The sequence below is a fragment of the Coffea arabica genome, chromosome 6e (assembly GCF_036785885.1).
Source record: "Coffea arabica cultivar ET-39 chromosome 6e, Coffea Arabica ET-39 HiFi, whole genome shotgun sequence".
Lineage (NCBI taxonomy): Eukaryota > Viridiplantae > Streptophyta > Magnoliopsida > Gentianales > Rubiaceae > Coffea > Coffea arabica.
The window spans coordinates 60,443,027-60,461,179 of record NC_092321.1 but is presented as its reverse complement, the minus strand read 5'-3'; the positions used below and the strand labels follow the sequence as shown (position 1 = coordinate 60,461,179).

The following is an 18,153-nucleotide window of genomic DNA, read 5'->3' as shown; positions in this document are numbered from 1 at the left end:
CATAGTTTTTGCTGTGGTATAGGTGTAATACTCTCTTGCCAATGACTTGATATCAACAATATTCAATCCATATCCATCACACACTGAGAATTAGAGTTGGTATAAAATGTGATTCAAGCCCATGGAACAAAAGACCAACATATGATATGAGCATCTAATACATATCTGATTGTTGATCTCAGTTTCACAAGTACTTAAATTTATTTTCTCCAGCAAAGCCAAATTAAGGTAAAAACCGACAAGAAATTATCTAGTTCCTCGTGTGATTTCCACACAAATTGTAGAAAGGCAAGTTTGAATTGTTTCAAGACTTTGTACAAAGATGGATGGCCTTGGAGAGGCACTTCAACTACCAAACCTGCAAGTGCAACCACCAAATTTGACTTGAGAAAATGGTATTTCATTCTCCTAACCAGATTCATAAGCAAGCCCGTGGATTTTCCTAAAACCAGCGGATACCTACCTTCCAAACCCACTTACATTAGTCATATATAAACTCAATGTCCTTACCTTTCCTTCCTCGTACTGATCAGTTTCCTATCCCTCTTACAACATGGGCAAACTTCTCAAGAATTCCATTATTTGCACTGTCATTACAGTTGCACTTCTCACAGGCATCAATCAGTTCTGCACCCACTTTTCCATATCTTTGCCTCTTAAATCCCTTTTTCTTACCATCCCATTACTTGTTTTGGTCATTCACCTTCTACGCCCGAAAAAATCAATTGAACTCCCACCAGGGCCGCTTTCGATACCCATCTTTGGCAATTGGCTTCAAGTAGGCAATGACTTGAACCATCGTCTCCTAGCTGAGATGTCAAAAAAATATGGTCCTGTCTTCTTGCTCAAGCTTGGCTCAAAAAACTTAGTGGTAGTATCAAATCCTGAGCTAGCAAACCAAGTTCTACATGCACAAGGTGTAGAATTCGGTTCTCGCCCCAGAAACGTTGTGTTTGATATTTTCACAGGCAATGGCCAAGACATGGTGTTCACCATCTATGGTGAACATTGGCGAAAAATGCGACGAATAATGACTCTCCCATTTTTCACTAACAAAGTTGTTCATCAGTACAGTGACATGTGGGAAGATGAAATGGACTTGGTTGTTCATGACTTGAGAACTGATGAAAGAGTGAGCAGACAAGGGATTGTTATCAGGAAGCGTTTGCAGTTGATGCTGTATAATATCATGTACAGGATGATGTTTGATGCAAAATTTGATTCACAAACTGATCCTATGTTCATTCAAGCAACTCAGTTCAATTCAGAGAGAAGCCGTTTGGCTCAGAGTTTCGAGTATAATTATGGAGATTTTATTCCATTGCTCAGACCATTCTTAAGAGAGTACCTGAAGAGGTGCAGGGACTTGCAGAGGAGAAGACTTGCATTTTTCAACAATTATTACGTTGAGAAAAGAAGGTAATAAGTTATGCTTTTTCGTCTTTAAAAAGGTTCACTTCCTTTCAAATAACATTAGAAACTTCTCAACTTTTTTTCTGGTTTCTTCTTGATGCTAAAATCTCTAAATTAAAAAACATGGCTCTACAGTTAGCATTCGTGGTATGTTTATGTATCTGAAAGAAAAATATAGGAGGGTGAAATTCTTTTTTACGTTTTCTTGTGGTGTATGTGACTGCAACTTCTTGTTTAAAGAAATATAAACCATCATCTCTGACTTGACGCAGGAAATTAATGGCTGAAAATGGAGAAAAGCATAAGATAAGCTGTGCTATCGATCACATAATTGATGCTGAAATGAAAGGAGAAATCAGTAAAGAAAATGTGCTATACATTGTGGAGAACATCAATGTTGCAGCAATTGAAACAACTCTGTGGTCCATGGAATGGGCCATTGCTGAGTTAGTCAATCATCCACATGTTCAAGACAAGATCAGGGATGAAATCTCAGACATCCTCAAAGGAAGGCCAGTTGCAGAGTCTAACCTTCATGAATTACCATATCTACAAGCCACAGTCAATGAAACACTAAGATTGCACACGCCAATACCTTTACTTGTACCCCACATGAACCTTGAAGAAGCTAAACTACGAAATTACACCATACCAAAAGAATCAAAGGTCGTGGTGAATGCTTGGTGGCTAGCCAATAATCCTGCATGGTGGAAGAACCCTCACGAGTTTCGGCCGGAACGGTTTTTGCAGGAAGAAAATGGTACTGAAGCTGCAGTCGCTGGTGGAAAAGTTGATTTTAGGTATTTACCTTTCGGTATGGGTAGAAGAAGCTGCCCCGGGATCATTCTAGCGCTGCCAATTTTAGGGCTAATAATTGCTAAACTGGTAACAGAATTCGAAATCCAGGCTCCTCCTGGTGTGGAGAAGATTGATGTGAGGGAAAAAGGAGGGCAGTTCAGCTTGCACATTGCGGAACATTCCACTGTTGTATTTAAGCCAGTCAAGGCATGATATGCTTTTTTTTTTTTTTTTTACATAACAGCACATCTAGTCAAACCTAACCTACTCCTACTCCCACCGGAAGGAGGGAGCCTACTCTAAGAAGTGGCCCAACTGAATCGAAAGAATCTAATAAGAACTGAATCACTATCAAACCAGACGAATACTTCACGGAATAAGAACTGAACCACCATCAAACCAGACGAATACCCCACGTACTCATATGGATGCTTTATTTCAAGTGTGCTTTTTGTGTTGTGTCTGGGCAAGCTATTTGTGTCTGCCCCTTTGGCTGCTTTTACTGATTCGTTCTGTTCATAACTAGAGCTCATAAACTCTTCGCCCGAGTAAATTACTTCATGATGTTATGCTGCTCGTATTTTCAAGTCCTTGAAGATCTTGGTCACAGATGTGCCAGTTAAACTGTTTTCAGTCCCGTTTTGTTGAAACTTATTAGCGAATACACATTCTCTCACAGCGCCAAATGAACAAAAAAAAAAAAAAAGTAGTTTGATCAAAAATGCAAAACTTACTTTGTCATGTTACATATATTCAACATGTATACAATGTCAGAGGGAACTCTTTAGATCTCTGAAAATTCACTAAATTTTCCTTCCTTTTACGACCGCTAAAGTTACAACTCTGAATCTATACGACGTTGAGCTACACATGTAAAGGCGCTAACTGGTTAAGCGCTTCCAGAATGGGCGCTAATTTCTGATGCAAAAAAGTACTAAAGCTCTAAAATATACAGCATAGGACCACCGGTATACAAGTTTAGAGATAAAGAGAGTTTGCGAACATGATACCATGGCGGAGGCTTTCACTGGCTGCAGCAAACTTCTTCTCCAAATCAACTTCTCCCACAGCAAGCGCAGCTGCTTTCAACTGCAGGCACCGCAAAAAAATGATCATGATAATGTCAGAACATCTCAAGCTGTAATTCAAGCTGAAATCCATCGAGAACTATGCAAAACGTTGCAGCGGCTATTTCAATGAGAAAGAAATGCTTGAACGGCTGTAATCTGAATGGAATGTCATTCATTTTCAGGAATGCGAGGAGAATCAGATCCTAAATTCACGAGTTATCCACACAAACCACCACTCAATAATTTCAACTAACAAGGCAGAGAGGAGGAGCAGAAATGCATTGTGCAGGTACTAATATTCAACATCAGCCAATAACTGAGACTCAAAACACACTCCCATTTCAATACAGAACAAGATAGGATGTACTCCAACTCCAAAGACAACAGGAATATCACCACTCCTTGTCCCTCTGTCCTATCATCTGATTCTACTCACCACGATCTTACTTTCTGCTGATAAAACAAATGCAACATGTCCTGATATCTGACTGCCAGATTGTCAACCATTTCCTACTCAATGAATTAGAAAATAAGAGGTTGCTGTAAACCATGACCATATTTACCTGGTTTAAAAACTCATCAAGCCTTCTAGCTAGCCGTATAATGCTACCTTCAAAAATATCAGTCATTTGTATGACCTCAGCAAAAGATGCTCCCTGGAGCAAGGAAAAATGAAATTTTAATAAACCGCAAGTCACTCAACAGACAGATAACTGATTCTGTATCTTTTTTTTTTGGTAGGGGGGTTTTTGTTTTTTTTTTTTGGGGGGGGGGGGGGGGGTTGGAGAGAGAGAGAGTGTGTGTGTGAGAGCATGGAACAAATAAATTCTGAATGTGACCAACACCCAAAACAATATACAAAGTGATTTTGGAAACGAAATCTCCAAATAAATTAAATAAATATGAAGCGAAGGCAGCTGAATAAATTAATTAGACTGTTCTTGACAATACATAGATCATCATTTTTTAACAATTTAATATATTGTACCTTTAAGAGTAAATAGATGATAAGGCAAGCATGAATGCAGATGCTCAAATTTCCACATTTTCAACTGATTCTAAAACCAAAGGCAGAGAACTATAGAAGTTTCCAAACTTGATCATGATTATATTAAAGCTTTGTGGCTCCAACACACCACCACAACATAATGCATTCAAAAGAAAAATCTACACTTAAAAAACGAAAAAGTAAAGTCAGAGACAACTTCACAGAGTCATAAAAATACTAAAACATAACCACGGAGCGAAAACATGAACTGACACCATGAGGCTGCTAAAAATGGTTGCATTTCCACCACTTAATCATGACTATCAGCATTCCATACAGCACATTTCACTAACCTTTGACCAGCAATAAATTACATCCATCAAATACGGTCGTATGGATGCCTCCACATACTCATCCACATTTATCTCCAATTTGCATTCATGTTGTATCTGTAAAACAGAGGATACAACTGGCATTATGTATATGTGCCACTTGTAGAGATCAATTTTCTCCAAACTTCGCTATTAATTTCTAGATTGTGTCTGGTTGAATGGCAATATAAAACAACATCATTCCATTCATGATATATTAAATCTAGCATAAAAAGATGAAAATGTTTTAGAGCTGAAGTTCAAACTTCAAAGAAGACCAAGCAGTCAACCAGTTGGGTTAGGATATCACCTAAGAAAAACTTGGATTAGGATATCACTATCATACAAGGAAAGGCTGGACAAACAGGTACACCAATAATGCAATAATTAATGCAAGATTTTCAAAAGCATGTGAGGCATAACCATTGAACACAGCATATATCTATCAATAGATCAAAACAAAGGAGAATATTCATTGTAACAAAACTTTAATAAGTTATCAAGAGCCCACTGAAATCAATTGGAGTTAGTGAGAATTTGGAAACATGATTAAAGGACTGAGATTAAGATGAATCACACAAACCTCTGCTATTCTTCTTGCACTGTCCTGGAGCTGCTGTAATGGTCTAGCAAGTTCCATTCTCAAATGTATTTGCTCAGTTGATCTATCTCCCGGTATAAAGCAACTTGCCAGAGCTGCAATTTGGTGATGGTCCAGCTCATTGAATGTTCCTGCCGGCCAAAGAAAAAAAAAAGATTCAGAATATTAGTTAGAATAAATTCCTGAATGGTAATATAACTAATATTTACAGCAATCAACAGAAGGCAGTATTGACTACGATTTGAAGGGCGATAATCAGATGCTGCAGATTCAAAAATGCACAAATTATTACCATGGACACAGACTTCAACTAGATTATGGTTGCCAATATATGTTTGCACTATACAAATTAGTTTTTAAGCCAAAGTTGGGGGGCCACATATTTATCCCAACAAAAATTATGTAAAGAACCAAACAAAGTACAATAGAAGTTTTAAGAACCAGAAAGAGATTTACCATTGAACATTAATTCAGTAACAAGGAGTTCATCTCCTGTGTCTATTAAGCAGGCTGCCCGTCCTTTCAGCTGGACAACACCATCAGCATCAATATGGCCCAGCTTTTTCAATACACGAGAACGATTCTTGAGTTCATCGCGAAATTTTTGAAGCTGAAAACATGAGAAACAGGACAAATCAAGCTATTGGCTTATGAATTATGCCAAAATATAGATGCCCAATTTGCTAATCGTCAAGAGGTATGATGTAGCAAAATGATATCACCAAATCCATGAAGTAAACTTTAAAAACAATCAATTCTCTCACTTCAAACAAACGACTTAAACAATAATAAATAAACCAACTATAGTATGTCAGACACAAAAATGCAACAAAGTGGAAAAATAATACTGTCCAAATGAACCCCAGACTTCATTGATCATCAACTTCAAGATCTAAGTGCAAGAGGACCCAATGTGGAAGAAAAAGTACCTGAGAATCACGCATTTTTGTCTTTAACTGTTGAATTTCATGGTTTACTTCTGCCTTTCGCTGGAAACTTTTCAGTTGATGTTCATCTTGGGACTACAAAAGTTCATGCACCGCAATAAAGTAGGCCATCAAATGAGGGGTTCAAAAATAGGAAATTTCCATGACTTTCAGGACAGCTTACTGTAATCACCTTCTGGTGTAACATAGTCAAGTTAGAAGTACATGCAAATGGCAAAATGTTTGACAAACCTTGTTCATTGGGTGAGCAAATAATTTCTGTTCAAGTTGCTCAATTTGATTTACCAGCTCCACAATTTCAGGATCTTCTATGCCCATGTCCTGCCAAAGAATGTAGCTTAAAGTAAAAAAGAAACAGATGAAGAGATAAATTACCTAAATATTTTGCTAAAAATAACATCTTTTACATGCATCTTAGAATTAGATAAGAAGAAAAGATGTCTACTAGTAACACATATCTACCAAATTAAGTAAAGATTCTTCTGTCATGATCATTGAACTAGCAAGAGTATCTACAATATAACACAGAAACGAAGCATCATGAAAGGGACAAAAAAGGAGGAAGGGTGCGAGGATGCAACATTCACAGCCACATAGAAAGACAAAAGACATAAATCAATAACCCCCCCCAAACAAAAAAAAATCCATTTCCAAATGCAACCCATGCTTCATCTGGGCATGACTATAAACAAACACTTGAAGAAAATAGTATTCTAACGAAAAAGCATGAAGCAAGTCACAGAAGGGGCTCAAACAAACCGAATAAAAGTTAATAGCATGTTGGCCCTTTCCTACTCATTGGTTGCATAGAGCTTTAGAGTAATATTTTATGGTTATGTGTCCCTTTGTATGGATGGTGGACCTTCTTCTGAAAGAAAGGGAGCGATATCAATCACAAAAAAAAAGACAACTATGCCCCTAAACATCTTAAACATCCAAGACCCAATTCCAATTGCTGCCCAATGTTATTAGAATAACAACAAAATGCTACTGCAGGCAGAAAAAATTGCACCACAAAAAAATAGTGAAAATTCAGCAAAAAGTCAGAAGATTGATGGTGCTCCAACTGTCTTCATGAAATAGTAATATATGACTACAATTCTTCATAAAGGCATGTAAAATCGTTGATGGGATTCACCTTTTTCAGTGTCGCCATACCCATCCCAAATTAAATACACACAAGCTATTGAGGAACCAACCCAATTTCCACCCTCCCCAATCCGCCAGAGAAAAAAAAAAAACTCAATAACATGGAACACATAAATTGCATGGGACATCAAAATGTGTATGTCATGCTTGATAATATCTATACAAGCAAATATTGCACACCAAGAAAATTCATCAGAGTGCCCATGCCCATATACCTTCACAGGATTAAGCTTTGGCAAGCCTTGTGGAAAACGTTTCCCTAGCTCTTGTACTGCAAGCAGCGTACTTTGCCTAGCTTCAAGTGGCCGAAGATCTGAAGGAATTGATATTCTGATTTTGCTGATGGTGGAAACTAGGCCCAACTGAACAGGAACCTGAAGGATAAAAAGAACATGCCTTATCTGTGCACATATTGCATCTTAACTTCCAAAAATATATCGAACACTAATAATGGCATTCTCAAATTGGGGAATGTTAGCCCATCACTCAAAGATGCAAAAATCTTTCAATTGCATTAGTTATCTACCCACCACATGCATTTCTCCCTTTTCTCCAGGACGAGGGGGACATGGCTTGGGACGAGAACCATTTTCACTTGATCCAAGTGAGCAATGAAGCAAAGTATCCACAATGTAGCTATTACCACGAGCCGAAGCCAATGCAGCAGGCAAAGAACCCGATGCTGGTGGGGACTTTTTCACCACATTGACAACAACTCCCCATCCCCAATCTGTTCCCCCTTCGCGCACCTTCACCTGCAAGTCAAGAGAATAACATGAGCACGGCATAAAGAGTGGCAAATTGATCAAAACTGCTGGAGAAGAGGAGGACAAATACTCAATCAGTATGATTCTAAAAGGAAAAGGTCAGATGAAAGTACCTCATCCTCCCCCAACCAACAACCCCCCTCCCCCAACTCAAGAAAAAGAGGAAATGAACCTTGGAATAGAAGAAAGCAAAGGTGAGGAATAGATGTGCCAATAAATGCAATGCCATAACTCAAAAACCAGGATAAATACTATAACAACTTGATAAATGAAATTAAATAGTCAATGTGTTTAAGACACAGAACTAGCATCTCAAAGGTACATCAGAGAGGGTAATTCACAAGGCCTTCAACCTGCATGTGACTGATCTGCTGATACCCATTTGCAAAGCTGGAGCACCACAGAAGGAGACAAGTGAAGTCCAGAATATGGGATGGGGCTCCTTTGCATCTTTTGGACATTAACAAGAGAAAGAAAAACAAGGTTTTAAAAAGAAAGCACAGAAATCTAGATCAGCACTCCATTCCGTATAGGGCTGGCTTGAGAGTCAACACCGATCTCGAGCCGAGCATTAATATATATAAGTCGAACTTGAGCAGCCATTTGTTAGGCTCAATTGCTCAAAGAGCCGCTCGAAAAGCTTGAGTTAATGTGAAATTACAAAAATGCCCCTACATCAATTAAAATCGAGCTGACTTCGAGCTCCTCGCGAGCCAGAATGTTGAGCGAAACTCGAGCTGCTCGCAAGCCAGAATGAGTTGAGCTCGAACTTTCCTTTTCCTAAGTCGAGTTGAGCTCGAGCTTCATTTTTTTTGGCTCGATGAGCTTGAGATCGAACTCGAGCTCGCACATAGCAAGTCCAACTCGGCTCGATAAGTTCAAAACTCGACTCGACTCAGCTCATTTGCAGCCCTAATTCCGTAACAACCTCTACTTTGTGAATTCACGTTACTAAAGTGTCAGTTGCAAATTATTTTGTATTTTTGAGTTGCATCCACTTAATGCCTTGTAATATGGGTATTTCCAATTCTCAACAACAACAATTTAAGTATCTTCTCCAGCTTATTTCAAATTAACTTTAATATTGAGCTGGATTACTTAAGCTATAGGAGTCGAGCACGTTTTGGTCTTTCAGATAATAGAAAGGAAGCCATGGTAATTTTCAGAGAAAGACCTCCAAGTGTCTTCTATAAGAGTCATCAGTCCTCCTTTTGACGTAAAAGTCCAAGTATCTGTCACAATACAAATATTCTCTAGGTCACTTTTGCTATAGAAACTAACGTAAATCTTCTGCTGCAGTATAGATTGAGCAATTATCCTGAGATATTTCTTCAATTGCAGCTAAAGCATAAAAGTAATAACCCATGGAGATTTCTGAGATGTTATTATCGTAATCATGTGAATATTTCTCCCACCATCCTACATGAATGAGTCATTATCAAGTGTGGCAACTGTTATAGAGGGCTATAATAATTTTTTCGGATCGAACTTCAATCTGTGTCTTAAAAGGTAGTTAAACACGTTGCATTCAAAAATTTAACCAGGCACTCCATCGGTGGAACCCTGCCAAAACCTAAATTTTGCCTACTATGTACTCTTAGGAAAAGTCGCCCTTTGTCCTGCATCATAAAAAATTTTAGCATGAAAATTCATATATTTTTGCCAGGAAATAATTTGCTAATTTGCCCATGAGCTGTAAATGTATGTAGACTCTAACATAGAACTTGATTTAAGGAAAACTTTGACATAGAGCATTACAGCACAAATTGTCGAACAACTCTAGGTCTTGGTCCCACATCTACTTGATCAAGAAGACAACCTAAGCCCCTGCAGAAAAAACTGACCTATAGCTGATATCCTCTAAAGATAAAACAGAAGGTCTATTGGTAAGATAAAGACCACAGATCAGATCCACATGACCGGCTATCCATGAAATGCAGAGGAACTCACCTACAATACTTTCAGCTACCATGTCTTCATCTCAAACAATTGCACAGAGAGGTCCAACAGCGGCCAAGGGCACCTTGTTTATTGGCAAGAATGTTAATATGATGAAGAGTCTCACATTTAACTTCCACCAGCAGTGCACTTACTAAATGTTAAATTATCTGTTAATTCATAGTCCAATGTATTTCCGCTTTAAGATCCTATGATTGAAAGAAAAGATACCAAAAGAACAAAGATCTCCAATAATAGCTGTCAAGATTAAATTATTCGCCATAGTAAATGTTCTCAAACTCCAATAACTGGCTTGACCGTGAGGCTGCAGAAACTAACCCACAAGGTATGTAACTATGTTTCTGCCTCTCCTTATTTCTTGCCTTTCAAGACTAGCTTCAGACATGAATGAATGCAGGGGAATCTGATTCTCAGAATGAATCTAGAAAATAAGCAAAAGGTGCACGCAGCTTCTTGTATCTAGCAATACCATATCTACTACACATTGACATTCAAAAGTTGGTTACTTCAATGTGACATGAGGTGGTAGTAAACTAACATACAAAAGGAACTCAAAAAAAAAAAAAAAACTTACAAAAGGAACCTTAAATCGTTTTTTCCCCATTAGGCAACATGTAGCCACTAAGAAATGTGGCTTCATGTTCCTCCTCTGTATGGCAACTTTCTACCATGTTCATCACATGTGCATTTAATCATTTAAAAAAAAATCTAAAAATCAAAATGGTGAAAATGTGACGAACATTTTTCCCTATTTTATTCCCATGAAGAGAGCACTTTCTCAAAGTAACTTCTATAACAAAAGCTTCAAAACTCAAAAACACATGAAGCACACGTTTTGACAAAAGTTTGTGCACTTAGTCAGCAGCGTAGAGAAAATGTGGGTAATAGGTGAATGTGCACATTAAGTTTAATGATGAGCTTATTTCATATATTTAAAGGTATTCCTTTTGCAGCATTTGTCCTATGACATCCTCCATCCCATAGCCTGTTGGCAATCAACAAAATAGGGGAATGCTTTTATGCTTCTAAGTCATGCCACCTCATGCCTAGATAGATGCACATCAAACTCCTACAAGTGTCCATGCTTCCTAGCTTACTTAAGCTGTTCGAGAAAAATTAATCCTCGAGGAAATTCAGCTAAAATCAGAATAATTTAGAATTTCTCAACTCAATCTGTAATTAAGTTTCAGACTCAGCCCTTCCGCAATTCATGGTAACGTGTTAGAACAAAATTGAAGAAGTTCTAAAGAACATCCTTGAACACCTTCCAGGAAGTAACCTATACAACTCCATTTTCCAATAAAAGTAGCCCTTTTTCCCCAAAATCTGAAAGTAGAGTCGTAAATTTAATTGTTATTCTATTCAGAAACTGCATTATATCAGTCATAATCTATGTTCACTATTATAGAAAATCACAGGATACGTTGCAACTCCTTGACAGAGGGTTTTTCGACCACCACATATCCAGTTTTAGGATTATAAATTTCTAATGAAAATACAAAAATAAACACAACTTCAACCATGATATATGCAACCAGAGTACCTAGAACATTCTAACTGAAAATTGAAGATTAACATCAAGAAAACAAACTTCTATTGAAACCAATTTTGAACTGTTAAGAGTTCTTGATAAGAAGAACCTTTCACAACATACCAGCCTTCCAGGCTGCAGGAAATAAAGAATTCTTTCAGGTTGTGTTATTTCAGCCATCAATTTCTTTTCATGGTGCGCTATCTCCAGCTTTAGTTTATGATATTCAGCAACTTCAGCCTAAAAATAGATACAAAAACGATATCAGGAGCTAATGTGGATCAGAAAGAACATAAAATGATAGCACATTAGCAAAATTGTATACCTCCCCTGAGGCATCAAGCTTTGCAGCTTCCTCTTCCAACTTGGATACCTTTTTTCCTATATCAGGTAAAGCCTAGAAAGGGGGAAATAAGGTTTAGAAATTGTAAAGTGTGCTAAGTAAATTGTAAACAATATTCCCTCTTTCTGTTGGAAGTTAACAACTTATAATCAAGATGCAAACCTTTTCATACTGAAATTGGAGAAATGAATTCTTGATCACATGCTCAGCTGTAAATTGTCCCTCAGCCTGACTCATCAAGTTCAAGATAGAGTAGTAGCTAAGCCTGAAAGTGCTGACCAGTGGGGCTGGTTTGCCCAAAACCATGTCCTTAAGAGTATTCATCTCCATCTAGAATCCAGACCAAAACATGCACCAGTCACCACAAATATTTGAAGTTCTACATTTTGGAAACATTTATAAAAAGAATAAAGAATGATTCACTTCAATGCACACTTGACTGCTCTAATTAGTAAAGTAAGACTAATGGGAAATAACCAATAGCCAGCAAGAAAAGAAAAATGAAAGGAAAAGCTCGATCTTGAGGAAAGGCAATCCAGAGCCCATGAAATGCATACTATGAACTTGAATTAGCTCTCTTTGAAAATAACACACTATCATAAGTATAATCTAGTTAGTTAACCACCTGCTCGTCAATCATTATAATGCAGATTCCTCGATCATCTTTGCCACGTCGACCAGCTCTTCCACTCATCTGATGAAAACCCAATGAAATTTCTGAGATCAAATGCTGAAAGGAAACACAATGAATTTATGATAGAATGATATGGCACTTACTCACCTGGATATACTCACCAGAACCAATGAACCGATGACTATCACCATCCCATTTTTTGACACTCGTAAACACCACAGTTTTTGCCGGCATGTTTAATCCCATTGCAAACTATAAGATAGCAATCTAACAATTACTATTATCTTGTGACATGCTTCTGTATTCACTTAAATCAACTAATTGAAGCTCTATAAGGTATCTGTTTTTGCCGTTGTCTCATGCTTTTAGCTTGTTTTAAGCTACAGACTTTTGTAAAAAAAAGTGTTTACTGTCCAAAACTTCTAAGACAAAAACGCCATTTGAATTTTCAAAAGTTTTTCCAAATGAATATTTTTTCAAAGCAGCTTTTTTAACATCAAAATAATGAGATAAGATCCTCAGCTGAAGGGCTCTCACCTTCTACTTTTGGAAGTAAACAAGGTGAAATTGGGGATACATTAAATTAAAAAAAGCCAAATTACTTTTCAGTTACAATGTTACCGTCTCAGTGGCAAAGAGAGCCTTAACAAGTCCCTCTTGGAAGAGGAGTTCCACCAATTCTTTGATAATTGGGAGTAGGCCAGAATGGTGAACAGCAATTCCCCTTTGAAGCAGTGGTAACATCAGTTCAATTGCTGGTAAGCTTCTATCTTCCTCATTCAAGCAGAGCACCGCATTTCGGAAAACTTGCTCAACCACATCTTTCTCGTCCTGGGTGTTAAAATCAAGTTTGGACATGGACATTGCATGTTGTTCACATTCTCTTCTACTGAAGCTAAAAATTATTACTGGCTGAAATTTACGTTCCATAATCATCTGAAATATAATCAACATTTGGATTTCAGAGTTTTTAAAAAACATATCACCAATACAAGGAAGGAGAAAAAAGGAAGCCTACACACAGAATTTCAGATAAGAACTAACGGGGAAGGATAAGATAAAAATTAACAATTTAAGTTGCGATTAGCGATTTGATTGTACAGAAGTTAAAAGTAGCTACATAGTCAATAGAAGTTGTAGTTCAGAATTGAAACCCCAAGTGCAAAGTGGAATATTAGTAGAGAAACAGAATACAAAAGTAATTAATACAGTGCAATTGGACCTTGACAATCTTGTAAATATCAGTACCACCAGAAGCATTTCCAGCTTTTGCAATTCTGCCACTTCCTTTGGAATTCGCACTTTTGTTGCCATCTCCCAGCTTCTGCTTTGTAAATGTATCTTGCAACTTCACAAAATTATCCTCCCTGAATTGCTCATTCTCATCCACAACAAGATAAAGGCCAGATCCGCCCATAGGGAACACATAATGTTGCAAAGGTGTTGGTCGGAAATCTGTATAAACCACATGACAGGGTTGTTTGTGTATATTACATATCCACTCCGCAAACTCCGTAGCATTTGACATTGTAGCTGACAAGAAAACCATCTTGATAGCAGGAGGTAGAAATATTATACTTTCCTCCCAAACAACCCCTCTTTCACGGTCCTTCATGTAATGAATCTCATCAAATATAACCCAGGCAACTTCTTTTAAAACCTCAGAACCTCTGTAGAGCATGCCCCTCAGAATCTCGGTTGTCATCACCAGACAACTTGCATTCGGCGAGAGTGTTACATCACCTGTCATCAATCCAACATCTGAAAACTCCTGGTTCAACTCTCTATACTTCTGATTGCTCAGGGCTTTGAGAGGAGAAGTATAAATAACCCTCTGCTTATCCCTAAAAGCCATTGCAATTGCATACTCAGCAACAGCAGTTTTCCCAGCAGAAGTATGTGCCGACACCAAAACAGACTCATTCCGCTCCAAACACGCCACAGAAACTTCCTGAAAGGGATCAAGCTTAAATGGATATGTCTTAGCCATCTCCCCATTATAAAAAGGATTCGAAAGCGTCCCATGAATCGACTCATTTTTACTCAAACTATACCCACTCGGAACAGCCACCTCATGGACACATGTCCTAGACAAAGTACGCCTTTTTGACGCAGAATCCTGCTTCAAATTCTCGTCATTTTCTAAATCTTCTTCAGGCTGTTTACGTTTCCCATTATTCGGAGTCCCCTCCATTCCTAACTGCTACAGCTTCTAATAGAAACCCTTAATACACTCCGATACTCTGCACCCAAAACCAGGGAGAAAGAAAAAAGATAAAAAATCTTAAAACAAACTCTAACAAGCATTTCTGCTCCTTTCTTTCTCTCTCCCTACACATCAAAATATTAGCAACTAAAGCTAGGGTTTTTACTTCAACGTGGACAAAACAAATAAAAATGCTACGAAAAGTAAAACCTTCCCAATTTTAGGGCATTACCGCATAATACACATTCTTCAATTCAGTTTACAATCTCGTTTAACCACATAAAAGCCCTAACCACAACGAAACACAAAACACACACACACACATGTGTCAATATTCAATATATGCAACTTCCAAGCTGAAATTCCTATGTTTATTCGACTGAGAAATCGAAAAGAAGTAATGTTTAGTTCATTATTATGCTTTGTTCGCATGCATGTACAGATTTCAATGGCGGCAAAAGGAAACATTGTGCAGAATCAAAAGGTAAATGCAGCAAAAGATATAAGCAAGAGCAGAAAATAACGGGAAAAAGGGTAATTTCTTCAAATTTTCGGGAAATTAATCTTACCTTTGATAAATGGAGTCGAACAAGGCCGCCGGTGGCCGGAAACTTTTTGAAATTTGGTGGAGGGAGAAGGAGAGGTAGAGAGCTGTCCGGGCCGGAGCTCTTGCTGGTGGGAACGGGAAATCTGGCGTGGTAAGAAATTACCTCTCAGGTTTAAGAGTTAAGACCAGTGGTCCAAAGCTACACGCTTTAGGATTGGGCTGCTTGGGCTTGAGTTTGTACTTGGGCTTCAGTTATCTCGCCTCGTGTATGAGTATAGGCCCGGCTCATTTGTAGGCCCGTTAACTCTTTTTTTGGCTTTGAAAAAGCAAAATGACACTACTATGTATGCAGTGTCATGTTTCAAGCTTCTTGTAAAACTGTGCAGAAAGATGAGTGCATTGATGGCAAATTTCTAGTGGGGGGAAGAGAATGAAAAGGAAAAATTCATTGGTACTTTGAAAAAGGTTAACAATAGAGAAGTATAATGCAAGACTAGGATTTAGGGATTTTCAAAGATTCAATAAGGCATTGCTTGGTAAACAATATGAAGAGTACTAACACGCCCAAATCTGTTGGTGAGTAAAGTCATGAAAGTAAAGTACTATCCCAAAGATTCAATTCTAAACTGCAAAGAAAAGAATAATGCATCTTGGATATGGCAAAGTTTAATGGGAGCAAGAGAAGAGGTAAATAAGAGTGCCAAAAAAAATTTTGGAAATGGAAGAAGTACAAGAATCTGGGAAGATTGCAGGGGTGAAAAATTAAATTCACCTAACCCTCATGATTGCAAGCTAAACAAAGTGGAAGAACTAATTTCAGATGGAACATAACACTCATTTTCAGGATCTTTTGCTCAGAAGAAGCAGGAAAAATCCTTAAAATACCTATAAGCCTAGCAGGAAGGCCAAACAGCTACTTTTGGAGCCATAGCAGTGCAGGGTAGTATACAATTAGATCAGCATATGAAGCAATGACTAGTGAGAAAAAACAACAAGAAAGAAGGGCCAACAATGAGAGAGAGAGACAAGCTATGCAAGAGAGAAAGAAAGGGCATGGAAATAGTTATGAAAAATGAAAATCAAGCATAAGCAGAAACTGTTCATTTGGAAATGCCTAAATCAAGTCCTACCAGTTAGAAAAACTATTTTCACAAGAACCAGAAAAAGAGAACTGATTTGCAAGAATTGTGGTGAGGAGGCTAAGACACTGGAACATCTTTTCTTTCAATGTGGAAAAGCAAGAGTGATATGGAAAATGGGCCCCCTTCAATGGGATAGGTTATATGCACACATAGGTAACTTCAAGAGCTAGTGGACAAGACTAATGCAAGCAAAGAGAAGAAAGGACGGCATGGAGCACATTGCTTTGACAGTGGATATATTGTGGTAGATATGGAAGGTTAGAAATGATAGGGAGTTCAAAGATAAAGAGAGACACCCTATGGAAGTAATACAAAAAAGTAGTGAATGATTGGGAGGAATATAAACAAACATAATACACACCAACAAAGATGAGTATTTCAGAAATAGAAGTAGCTTCTAAACAAGAACAAAGGTTTGCAAAAGAAGAAAATACACTAAAAATATGTGTGGAAATAGGGCAACACAAGGAAGGTTAAAACGTGGGGATTGGAATTTTTGTTGAAAACAACCAAAACCAGTTGCAAGCGACATGGAAACTAAGGGAAAGAAGTACCGATTCCATGATTCTGGACTACTTATAGGCCATTAAATTGGCCTTTAGTAAGGTCAAGGATCAAGGATGGGAGAGTGTCAAAGTCCACACATCTTGCAACCAAATCCTAAGTCTAATCAGCAAACCATCCTCAAGCGACATTAGAATTTCTGCACACCTAGAGGACATCAAGGATTTTAGCTCAATGTTTAGGAAATGCTCATTTGATTGTCCAATTATTGAATAGAATAGACTACGTAAAAAATTGAGCAAAGTTGCTCAAAGCACAACTTTTGGTGAGGAATTCCTAAATCCTTAGTGTCTTAGGCCCTATTTGATAACCTAGTTCAGTATTTAAATATAATGGATTCAAATCTTAATATATTCAAACCGTTTGATAATCAAAAATTGAACATTTAAATTAATTAAGTGGCACTGAATTTTCTAGGCAAAACGTGCTTCCAAAATTAAATGATAAGCTATTCACTTATCACTGAATGTGATATGCACCCACATGTATTAGATTTAATACTTAACAATTCAATAATTTAATAGATTCAGATTTTGAATTTTAGATTTCAAACTTTAGTTTTCAGATTTCAGTTTTATCAAATGCACCATCAGTAAATTTTTGTATAGCTCACATTGAGCCCTTGTTCATTAAGTGTATTATAATTTTGTCATTAAGAAAATCTCCTATTGTTTTTGAAAAAGAAATATCATATCCTTATGGATTAGAGCTCTGTTTATATTAGTTATTTTTAGGGATATTTTTCAAAAATCTTACTATAATATAATATCTGAAAAACTTTCACTTTAAATGTATTATGATGTTTTTAAGGGTGCTTTTGGGATATATTTTGAGGTATTTTTATAATTTAAAACTTTTTTTGGATATTTTTAAAAATTCACACCACTCTCCAACATCACCCATTGCCACCCACCACTACCGTCTCGTCCCTCCTCCTCCTTCCTCATTCCTCTATTTCCCTCTTTTTCTCCCTTAATCTGCTTTGTTCTCCTCCTCCTCCCCTTCTTTCCTTTTTCCCCATCTCTTTCCATGACTAGTCATAATCGAATTCAAATCTAGTTGTGATCGACGGCGACTAGGCCCTCTAGTCACCATCGAAAATGGAGAGAGAAGAGGGAGGCTG

At 37.6% G+C, this 18,153-nt stretch overlaps 2 protein-coding genes across 3 annotated transcripts; one reads left to right on the top strand and one right to left on the bottom strand.

The window, feature by feature from the left end:
- Positions 1 to 279: 279 nt before the first annotated feature.
- LOC113695842 (cytochrome P450 CYP73A100) lies at positions 280 to 2,844 on the top strand. Its single transcript, XM_027215015.2, has 2 exons — positions 280 to 1,419; positions 1,686 to 2,844. Exons 1-2 carry the CDS (start codon positions 554 to 556, stop codon positions 2,422 to 2,424), a joined length of 1,605 nt encoding a protein of 534 aa, XP_027070816.1. The 5' UTR covers positions 280 to 553; the 3' UTR covers positions 2,425 to 2,844.
- Positions 2,845 to 2,933: 89 nt separating this feature from the next.
- Positions 2,934 to 15,506, bottom strand: LOC113695841 (DExH-box ATP-dependent RNA helicase DExH10). Of its 2 annotated transcripts, none has more exons than XM_027215014.2 (17): positions 15,347 to 15,506; positions 13,794 to 14,814; positions 13,193 to 13,507; positions 12,719 to 12,823; positions 12,563 to 12,631; positions 12,100 to 12,267; positions 11,920 to 11,991; positions 11,718 to 11,834; positions 7,868 to 8,092; positions 7,553 to 7,711; positions 6,420 to 6,509; positions 6,171 to 6,263; positions 5,698 to 5,851; positions 5,224 to 5,372; positions 4,623 to 4,718; positions 3,845 to 3,937; positions 2,934 to 3,300 (listed from the first exon to the last, which is right to left on the bottom strand). In XM_027215014.2, exons 2-17 carry the CDS (start codon positions 14,763 to 14,765, stop codon positions 3,190 to 3,192), a joined length of 2,988 nt encoding a protein of 995 aa, XP_027070815.2. In that variant the 5' UTR covers positions 14,766 to 14,814; positions 15,347 to 15,506; the 3' UTR covers positions 2,934 to 3,189. The 2 variants fall into 2 exon arrangements, with proteins under 2 accessions (XP_027070815.2, XP_071912014.1); XM_072055913.1 differs by having other exon boundaries at positions 13,794 to 14,522; positions 15,347 to 15,497.
- Between the last annotated feature and the right edge of the window lie 2,647 nt (positions 15,507 to 18,153).

Excerpts from the sequence above, each read along its gene's own strand:
- LOC113695842 (XM_027215015.2), top strand. The coding sequence starts at position 554 with ATGGGCAAACTTCTCAAGAATTCCATTATTTGCACTGTCATTACAGTT. Across the intron at positions 1,420-1,685 it reads TATTACGTTGAGAAAAGAAG|GAAATTAATGGCTGAAAATG; the intron begins GTAATAAGTTAT and ends GACTTGACGCAG.
- LOC113695841 (XM_027215014.2), bottom strand. The coding sequence starts at position 14,765 with ATGGAGGGGACTCCGAATAATGGGAAACGTAAACAGCCTGAAGAAGAT. Across the intron at positions 11,992-12,099 it reads TCCAATTTCAGTATGAAAAG|GCTTTACCTGATATAGGAAA; the intron begins GTTTGCATCTTG and ends CCCCCTTTCTAG. Across the intron at positions 11,835-11,919 it reads AGCTTGATGCCTCAGGGGAG|GCTGAAGTTGCTGAATATCA; the intron begins GTATACAATTTT and ends ATCTATTTTTAG.